At 46.7% G+C, this 10,419-nt stretch overlaps 1 protein-coding gene across 3 annotated transcripts in view; it reads left to right on the plus strand.

The window, feature by feature from the left end:
- TGFBR3 (transforming growth factor beta receptor 3) overlaps positions 1–9,731 on the plus strand; it is a 199,080-nt gene extending 189,349 nt beyond the window's left edge. For all 3 annotated transcript variants that reach the window (XM_045584353.1, XM_045584354.1, XM_036443900.2), the window contains one exon: positions 6,372–9,731. In XM_045584353.1, coding sequence (XP_045440309.1) covers positions 6,372–6,490 — 119 coding nt within the window. In that variant the 3' untranslated portion in view covers positions 6,491–9,731. The remainder of the gene's footprint in view (positions 1–6,371) is intronic.
- Positions 9,732–10,419: the final 688 nt, after the last annotated feature.

Below are 10,419 nucleotides of genomic sequence, written 5' to 3' on the forward strand. Positions count from 1 at the left end.
GGTTAATATCCAGAATATATAAATAATTGCTACAATTCAACAACAAGGAGAAAAACAATCCAGTTTAAAAATGGACAAAGGACTTGAATAAACATTTCTCCAAAGAAAATGTATAAATGGCCAATAAGCACATTAAAAGATATTCAGCATCACATGAAGGAAATGCAAATCAAAACCATGAGATACCTACTTCATATACATTAAGATGGCTATTACAGAAAAGAAACAAAATAGCATGTTGACAGGAATGTGAAGAAATGGAAATGCTTTGTGCATGACTGATGAGAATGTAGAATGGAGCAGCCACCATAGAAAACAGTTTGACAGTTACTCAAAAGTTAAATGTAGTAATGCCATATGATCCAGCAATTCCACTTCTAAGTATATACCCAAAAGAACTAAAAACAGGGACTCAAACAGGTTCTTGCACATCCATGTTCATAGCAGCACCATTCACAATAATCAAAAGATGTAAATAGCCCAACCCAAAGGTCCATCAACAGTTGAATATATAAACAAAATGTAGTAAATATATGCAATAAAATAACACTCGGCCATTAAAAGGAATGAAATTCTAAACATGCTATAACAAAGATAATCGTGAGAACATATGGTAAGTGAAATAAGCCAGACACAAAAGGACAGATATTGAATGATTTTATTTATGAGATACCTAGAGAAGTCAAATGTATGAAGACAGAAAATAGAATAGAGGTTACCAGGGGTTGAGGGGAGAGGGAATGAATATTGTTTAAAGGGTACAGATTTTCTGTTCGGAACTATGAAAATGTTCTATTTATACAACAAAGGCTTATGTGGCTGTCACTCCCTCACTCCATGATGCCCTCACGCCATAACAATCCATCACCAGGAGGCTGCATGTGCAGTGGGTGCACACGGGTGGGCGGGGCTGTGAGCACAGCGAGGCAGAGTGCGCCTGGGGGAGTGGGAATTTGATGTTGCTTGCTCGGCCTGCCTCTTTGGGGCAATCCATTGAGGAGCCTCGGATGGGTGGGGGGGACCTATCTCTTTGGGGAGATGGATTGTGGGGCTCCCGCACTGTGAGAAGGCACAGGGCAGGCTGGGGAACCCCCTCCCCGAGTGCACAAATGTCATGCACCGGGCCTCTAGTAGTTAAGTAATGGTGATGGTTGCTCAACATTGGAATGTTGTTAATGTCACTGAATTATATGCATAAAAATGGTTTAAATGGTCAAAAGTATGTAAGTAAAATTAAAAATCTGTGAATTGTCATTTTGGTGAGATTTTTCCTCCAGGCCTATGAGTTGGTTGCGACTTTGTAGGGATTAATGTCTTGATCTTTTGATATTCTGATTGTAATTATTTCACAAGCTCACTCTTTCAGTTTAGAGAAGTTTTCAGTCACTTGTTATTGATTTCAAAAATTATTCCTCCCCATTTTCTAAGCTAAAAGACCTCCCTTTTGCAGGGAAAACTCTGTAGGAGGGATAAGTTAGTTGTTATAATTTATCTTTACTTCAAACGTGCCTTTATGTCCCCTGAACAGGGAGCACTCAGAGTTTGATGAGACTAAGAGGAGAAAGAGAAGGAAAAGGGAAAAGGTGGGGGTGGGCTGGAGAATGAGGAAGGCTGCCCTCCATGTGTGTCTGTACAACCCGGAGGTGTGGGCTGTCACCAGAAACTGGACTTGAAGCTCTGCTTTGCCCAACTGCCAGTCTTACTCCCTGGCCCGGGTGCAGTCATTCTATTTCCCTTCAGTAAACATGGAGGTGATCCCTCCTCCACAGGGTTCGTGGCGGTGAGAGTGCCTCAAGAAGAAATGCATGTGAAAAGCTTTCTGGAATCCATCGTCCTACAAAAAATGTAAGATATCTAAGGTTGCTTGTATGTGTAGACAGGAAAAAAAAAAACAACAAAAAACTCTAAGAGTGGCAGGAACACTGTGCTTCACAGAGCAAATAAAGTGCTGGGGTCTTGGACTGGGTGTGCCTGTCCCATTCCCAGGGGCTTCTGTCCAGCAGTCCTCGGGGGGAGCAGACCGTGTGTTCTGAAAGCACACGCCCCGCGCCGCCTGAGTCAGGTTACCAGCTTGTCATTAGAAACGGCTCCGGAGGCTCCAGATGTGTTTAGAGGGCTGAGGTTTCTCCCAGCTCCCACCTCTAGTCCAGGTGAAGAGAGAATCAGCAAGAGTTAGGCTGCCATGCGACTAAGGAAGAGGCAAGAGTCTAAGTCTAGGGATCAGAAAACATGCAGCTGGAACAGAAGAGAAGACCCTGGGTGACTGCACAGAGGCAGGCCATGCTCTTCACCCAAGCGCTCCGGGTCAGGAAAGGGAGATACCCTCACAGGTGCAGGTGCAGGTGCAGACAGGGGGGCCGTCCCACAAGAATATAGACCGAAGTGGTAGGCAGGGCATGTGGGGAATTTTTAATTCCTTCCTTGGAACCATTCTCCTTTCCCCACAACTCAACAGCAACATCTAACCCACCCCTCCTGCAGTCTTGGCTGCAAAAATAAAAATTCGGTCTTCGAGCTTGGAGAGTGAGGTGGGTCAGTATGTGAAAGTGACTCTCTTCTCTAAACCAAAGGCAGTCTGTTCACTCTCCTTACAGAATGAGTTTGGGGGGGGGGGGGTGGGGAGAGAATGCAATTAAGATACCAAGATATTAAGATATTACTTGGTGCAAAATTACAACCGACACAAAGACTTTCAGGAAAATATCTGTCTTCTTTCTCAGCATTAAATAATATTAAATCTAAATCACCCCAGGCTTAGGGTCTTCAACCCAATGCTTACAATTCTATACCTTCCCCCTAGAACTAACCAATCCTCATTATCAGCAAGTTCTTTTCCCAGTGACCTAAATCCCTGTCCCTGACGTTTAAACTCATTTCCTCGTGTTCTGCCCTCAGGGAGGTAAAGAACAGCTGCCTGTTCCTCTCTGTAATGACCTCTAGGGACAGTATTTGCAAACAGTCTCCTTCGGGCTGTACACTCGAGGTTCCTCTCACCTGTCTCTGAAAGTCTTCCACCTGTGGTTTCCCCATAGGGCCTCTCCATGTCATGCAGCTCTTCCTTAAATCAAGTCTCTTCGCCAGGACCCACCGTGCCGAGTGTGAAAGACTTAGAGAGAAGGACCCGCTTGTAAAGTTAGACCGCCAAAGAGGTGGCAGGAAACCAGATCAGGACACTTCCATTCCTAGCTAAAGAAATAAAACAGATCATCCCTTAAAATATATATATTCTAAAAGCGCTGGCAATGTGTAGGCTCAGCCACAGAGCTGAAAGTAATGAAACTTCGTCCTAATACACCCTCCTTCTGAGTACTTCATGCACCCAATGGCTCTTCCCTCTGCTCCCTCTCCCTCTTCCCCAAGTCTCTCTTCCTCAGTGTGGTGTGAGATTTTAGGAGCAAAACATGAAGACCGAAGACATTCCTGGTGGCCAAGTGTGGTATTTATGAGTGAGAAGCTTTCCTTAAACTCCTCACATTGATTCAGTTGGCCTCCTGCTCCCTCCGCCCCAGCCCCCCACTGGGCCCTCCCTGCCCATCCTCTCCAGAAGTAGGCTGATTGTATTTGTCACGCAAGGGACATTTCAGAGAAAGCCAGTGCTCCGAGAAGTCAGAGGTCACTGTGAGAGAGAGCAGAGAATCCAGCTCAGAAAACCCAGGGGTTTTTTCTTTTTCTTTTTTTTTAAAGCAGAAACATCTGCACATTAACCCCCTCTTCTCGTGACTTTTTCTGTAGTACCACTACCACGTGACAATGAGAAAACTTTTTCATAATCGCTCAGAACGTACAAAGTTTTTGGCAACTTCGTTATATTGAGACACGCCATGTCTTTCGTGTAAAAATAGCCACAGAGGTAGGAGGGAGAGTCTAAAGATGGTACTTTTTCAACATTTCCAAGCAGATTCACAGACAGAGACTCTCCTGGGCACCCTGCTGGCCCGCGTCCATGGGTTGCTAGGTTAAGTTGACTTAGCCACCCTGATACAATGTATCCTGCCATCTTGAGCATAAGGGCTTTCTTTGTTTGGATTAGCGTGGGTTTCATTTGGGACGGTGTTTTGCATCAACAGCACTGGAGTTTCCAAAACCCGGGGAGCAGAAAGACCTTTGTAATGGGCCCTGATTAAAATAAACTGACATGGCAACAAATTACATTTGGCAAATAGACATCAGAAGGCAAATAGTCAGACTTCCTGGGCAGGGAGTAGCAGCGCTGGCACTTTTCCCGAGTGTGAATAATCAGGCACATGTCAGAGTCAGGATGGGACAGCCTTGCTCCTTGTCAGTAGAGGAGCCCAGGCCTCCTTGCTTGAGCTGCTCTCAGGCTCAACAAAGGAAGCCCAGGTGAGCCGACAAGGGCGGCTGAGGTGTCGGCTGGCCTCCTGCTCTCCTGAGGTAGCCTGTGTTTCAACGGGGGAAATACATCTTGAACCTGTGCTTCACACACAGCCACGCCCGGCCTTCTAACCAGTGACACGAGGAGGCAGCCGGGTGCGGATGCACATGTGGAGGGCAAGGGGCTGAATGTTTAAAGTATAGCACGAGATGTTTGGATCTCTGGAAGTTTTTGTTATTTTGGGTTTTTGTGAGGTGGGTCGGGGAGGCGGGGGGTGGACATCAGAATAACTAGAGATTTGATTTTTTTTTTTTATTTTTTTTTTAGAAATAAAGCTCCCACTGTGGGAAAGACAGTCTGTGACAGAAAGTCACTGTCATGGAAGTAAACGTCCCGGCCTTTAATCACATACACACAGGACGGGGAGAGGGCAGTGCTGGGGAGGGTCTGAAATACAAATTGGAGGGGGGGAAAAAAGAAGAAAAATAGTGTTTCTCTGCTTCTGCAGAATATTGACCTCCTAGTTCCTCTCCATCCCAGCAATCCCAGAAGAGAAGATAGTCGGAGGAAATACAGCAAGGGCCGAACATGTGACAAAGTATGCCAGTGACCTGAGGTTGTGGTGAAAACGCGTTGTCACTGTTGTCACTGTGGTTCCTAAAATGGGGGGTGGGAGGCCGTAACCAGACCCAGGCCATGCGCCCCGGCCCTACCTTTTGCAGAACTGCTTTCCGGCAGAGGCTCTGGAGGGGCCCCTGGAAGGGAGGGGGCTCAGCTCCCCGGCTGGGAGGGCAGAGCCTTTGCTCGTGTGTTTTCAGCTGATGGCTGTGTCTTTCCAGCGGGACAGGAAGGAGGACAGGAAAGAGGAGGCTCGCTCATAAACAGACGTCGGAGGGGGCCGGGGGAGGCTGCTGACCACTCCTTTGTGCAGTGCGCACTCCGACTTTTCCAAGAAGAGGCAGTGTTTGTCATCGGAGAGCCTCGGTCCCTTTTCCCCACCGAGAGCCATTTCGGAGGGCTGCCCCGAGGCCAGTGCACGGAGGAAAACACTTAGCTCTCAGGCCTCTGCGGCCCAAATGCAAACCATGTGTGTGACCGGGCGTCCTCCCTCTCCGCGGCCCTGCGCCTTTGGCACGGGGGCGGGTTCAGCGCAGATGCAGCGGGTACATAATGAGAAGGGGGATGTTTACTGTGTTAGGAGATACAGCGCGCCCCACAGCGAGCCCAGGACGGGGCCCGTTCCCTGGCAACCACAGCCCCCCCACCCCCCTCTGTGAACAGCTGAACCCCTTCCCCAAAGGTTTTTCTGAGAGCGGGCACCGCCGCCTCGGATTTCAGGCTGTGTGCTTGGGGGCATGGCTCTCTCTGCTGGGACAAGGGCAGAAGCGAGGCTTCACCACCCACGTTTTGGATGCATCCGGGGGAAAAGGTCTCCATACTGCCAGCGGTCTCTTACTACAGTGCCAAGGTCTCCCCTCCCAAGCCCGACAGGGAGAGGGGACAGTGTTTCCTGAAGACAGGTGCTGGCCAGTTGGGTCTGCTGCTGCAGGTGTGGGGGTTTCTTCCAAGGTTGTAGGCACTGCAACCCTGCAGATTCGTCCTCAACTCTCGGGGGTGGTAACCACTGTCACTGCCTGTCCGTCACCCAGAAAAGAGTTCCAGCTTTCCCACGAAGGAGACTTTAAGGACAACAAGAGACTGCCTGGCTGGTGTTGCTTGGCGGTTGAGTGTTGACCCAGGAGCCAGGAGATCGCCCGTTCAGTTCCCCATCAGGGCACATGCCCGGGTTGTGGGCTGGATCCCCAGTGTGAGTGCTTGCAGGAGGCAGCCAATGGATTCATGTTTCTCTCTCATTGATGTTTCTCTCTATCCCTTGCCCTTCCTCTCTCTCTAAAAATCAATAAAGACATATTTTAAAATATAAAGACAAAGAAAAGATCAACGAACAAAACAACCTTGCTGTGGAAGGCCCTCTGGTCTGGTGGCTTCAACGCCATAACGTGTGTCTCTCTTTGTCCCTTTTCTTCGCCAACCGCAGGGGAGACGGCGGGAAGGCAGCAGGTGCCCACCTCGCCGCCGGCCTCGGAGAACAGCAGCGCGGCCCACAGCATCGGCAGCACGCAGAGCACGCCCTGCTCCAGCAGCAGCACGGCCTAGCCCACCGCCCAGCCAGCGCGGGAGGCCGGACTCCGGGAAGGCTCGGTTGTGGTTCCTTTGTAAAGAGAGTGAATGTCAGTGTAAACATCCCCGGGCGGGTCTCAGGGTGGCCCCTGGACTTCCGTGTGAGAAAGTGAAGGTGGCGGCCTCCCCCACCGGCCCCTCACAGGTTTGGGGGCTTACAATGTGAAACACGTGCCAGTTTTTTAAAATGCTGCTTTGTCCAGGTAAGAACACCTATCCTTCGGGGCCCCGAGTTCCACCCAGACTCCAGGAGCTGGTAAGAGGGTGACAGCCAGATAGAGCCAGTGAGACATGGCCAAAGATTCCTTTATAACCGAACCGAGATGTAAAGCGGAAAGAGATGCTTTGAGACGTTCTAAGTGCATTCCTCCACGCGCAGTTCGCACCTTCTGGATGCACACCTTGCTGCCGAGCCCTGGGAGGCCCCGTCTGCGCTTAGTAGGTGCTGCCTCCGGGGGCCGCATCCTGCCTCGCAGCAAGGCAACATTCCTTTCCTGTGCCCTGGCCCCAAACCCGTGCTGAGCACCATCTCAGCTCCCTCCCTCTTCCCCGCACCAGCACACCCACGGCAAGTGTCTTAATGCAGATTTCCTATTTCTTTAGAGGCCTAGAGAAATTGAAAATGGCCAGCATCTGGGCCAACATCCCCTTGATTGCATTGTGTTCTGATAAATTAATTATAAATCAGGGCAAAATTAAGGAGGAATTTGCTCCGTGACACTGATGCCAGTAAAAGTATATGTCATCCGCCACATTCGTTTCATCAGTTGAAGAAGAAGAAAAAATGCCCCTTTAAAAAATTCCTATACCTTTAGAGTTCAGTGTATTCTTAAGTATATTTGAGAGAATTAGTGTTTTCACCCAAAGCGTGTCGACCTTTTGAATAGACCTTTTTGTAAAAACCAAGCTCTTGTACGATGGCAAACGCAGGGCACAGCCTGTCCCGTGAACAGCGTCGCCGATTCTGCCAAGAAAGTGCCGAGCCGGGACGGGCACACTCTCTGGATTGCTGTTGTTCTCGTGCCTTAACTATATCCCAAACTCAAAAAGAATTTAAGTGGAAGGATGGGAGAAAATGGAACTATATCATGCCACTTTGCAATTCAAGTAAGCTCAACTGATACCTCTATGTTAAAAAAGAAGCCAGAGGGAAAAATCTCATGCCAAATCATTTACTACTGAGGATAGCTTTATTGCAAATAAATATTATTCTTTTCCCAGATCGCCTCTCCCCGCCCCAAAACAACTCAACATTCTACAAATAGAACAGGCCAGGTTCTGCCCCAAAACATTCATAAGCACATCTCACTGCCCTTAAGCAAGAAGTTGTGCCTGCTTCTCTGTGAAAGAAACCCTCGGCAGGAAATGCTGATGATACCCAAGACCTAAGGGCGGTGTCTGCAAGGCAAACAAGAAGGTTACTCAATTCTAGAGTAATATTCTGACTTATTTGAGAGGCATAGACATTCAATCAGGATCATTTTAACAAAAAAAAAAAAAAGATGAAGGCTAAGATTTCTGGGTTGTCTATAATTTTGCCTATTTCCACATACAAATGAAGATATGAGATTAGATAATTTTTTTTTCCTTTAGTTAACATTTCTTAACATAATGGTATCAGAGTACAGGACTAGATTATGCTACCTGTGTTTGAAAATAATGCGCTTTGCCTAACCTTCAGCAGAATGTATTGTTTTAGCATATTCTATGTATAAAAAGGTTTAAAGATGTCTTCAAAGAAGACTGGAGTCTTTAAGTCACTTATAGCTATATTTTACTACAAAAAATTGTGTATAAAGATATATTTAAGTGTTTTAGATTTTTTAAAAAGTTACTCCATATGAAATGTTTAACTTCAGTTACTGTGAATTCTTCTGATCAGTTCTTTGCTTTTTAAAAAACGCTTTCCATTCTGTTAAAAAAAGAAAAAGAAAAAAAAAGAAAAAGAAAATTAGCTCTTAAAAAGTATTCTAAGATCCAGTTTTTAGATGGACAGGGTTAAAACTTTTTGTAATATATTTAAATGTATATTTTTGAGAGAGATGCTACATTGCCAATGACTTTATAAATAATTTAAAATTAATTTACAAATTTATAGATGCAAACCAAAAAATTTTAAAAGATAGAGAAAAAAAAGAGTCCACTTTTGTTTGTTTGGTTCTGATCGTCAGAAGTATTATTCAGGTCAAGAAATCCATGTTGATAAAACTTGATCCCATGTTAATTGGAGAGTGAATGTCAGTTAGTAGTTTTGAAATGCTCCTTTAAAAATGAGGATTTTAAAAAAAATTGTGTTTTCTCCCTCGCCTCTGTTACAGCCTTTCCAATTGCTTCAGACTTCACAGTTTTAATTCAAAATACTAGCTCAACTTTATAACACATTTTGCAAGATTCTATAAAACTGTTGTTATATTCCAGTTACACTCTATGTGCTGCCTTTTGTTACTTCTGCAGGCTACACCCCGAGTGCGCAGAAGCCATTTTGTTTGTTTTGTTCGATGCTCAGGCTGTTGTTAAAATGCTCTAAACTCCAAGGCCGATTACCGTGTAACATCCTAGAGCTTTTCCCCATGTGGGGTTTAGCAGCTGTTGTTCTGTACGTTAAAAGTCAGAAATGTCTTCATTGTCTAAGCTGTTTCTGTAGCATTTTCTGAACCACCACAACGAATAACGGTCTTGTCCTTGTCTGTAATGAGATTGTAAACTCGTGCCCTGCGTGTGTTCTGTGGTGGGCGTGATTGTGGGCCTGTGGGGGGCGCGCACGCGCATGCCGGTCTCTCTGTATTGTAACTACCTCATGGTTTGAGTGATGGTTGTACTGCTGGTTATGTTAACAGAGCACATTTTGTTGGGTGAATCGTGTGTGTGTGATTTTTTCCCCCCTGTTTGTTTTAGCTGGGGATTGTTCATGAAACTGACAGACGTTTTTTTTTTTTTTTTTTCTGAAAAGGACTATTATCAGTTTCCAAGTACAATGCTTCTCTCTTCTGGTTTTTCCTGAATGAGCCGGATTTTGTTGCTGTTTTTCGTCACCTATGAGGGTAAAAAGAGTACCCTGAAAATCCCTGTGGCCAGTTTGAACACCCCTGTTGTATGTAGTCTTTCCTCTGTTCAGTGTGTCGGCAATTTTGTGAACATGCTTAGATGTATAGTTTTGATAACCACAGTTTTAAGTACTTTATTTGTGCATAATAAAAAGATATATATCGATTATTAATACATGCCTTGTTTGGTCATCATTAAATTATGCCCTCAGGCGGGTAGGACCCCTTTTCATTGTGACTTTCTCCTGTTTCTGACACAGCTGTGATGAAGAGGAGGGGAGGGCGGGCTGAGGTGACCCCGGGCGTCCTGGAGCAGAGGGAGGGCGGGACAGGCCGGAGGGAGAGGGCACGGGAGCTGTCACTCTTCTGGAAGCACGCGGCAGGAGACCCAGAAGTGGGTGTCAGCTTTGGAATCCTTTCCTGGCTTCCTGTCCATCCCCTAGAGTAGGGGTGTCAAACTCAATCAGAGAAGGGGCCAAAATATAAAATCCAGCCTAAATCGCGGGCCGAATGGTTTACTGAACAGTCATAAACTGTCATTGTGATGGAAACGCAGCGGAGTGCAGTGATGACAGCGCGGTGCGGGCCACATTGCAAGGCCTGGCGGGACGGATTTGGCCCGTGGGCCTTGTGTTTGACACATGTGCCCTAGAGGCTGGGAAGGAGAAGGCATGTGTACTTTGGATCTGTTTTTTTTGTCTCCTTCAAACACCCCAGTGCTCCTTGCGATATTCTCTCTCCACATGGCACTGCCCCTTCCCGCTGCCCACGCCAGGGGCCTGGGCATCCAACTTGACTCCTCTTTGGCTCCCACACCCCCAAATGAATAAACCCAAGTGAGTCCCACCTTTGGAGCACTTC

The sequence above is a fragment of the Pipistrellus kuhlii genome, unplaced genomic scaffold (genome assembly GCF_014108245.1).
Source record: "Pipistrellus kuhlii isolate mPipKuh1 unplaced genomic scaffold, mPipKuh1.p scaffold_m20_p_2, whole genome shotgun sequence".
NCBI lineage: Eukaryota > Metazoa > Chordata > Mammalia > Chiroptera > Vespertilionidae > Pipistrellus > Pipistrellus kuhlii.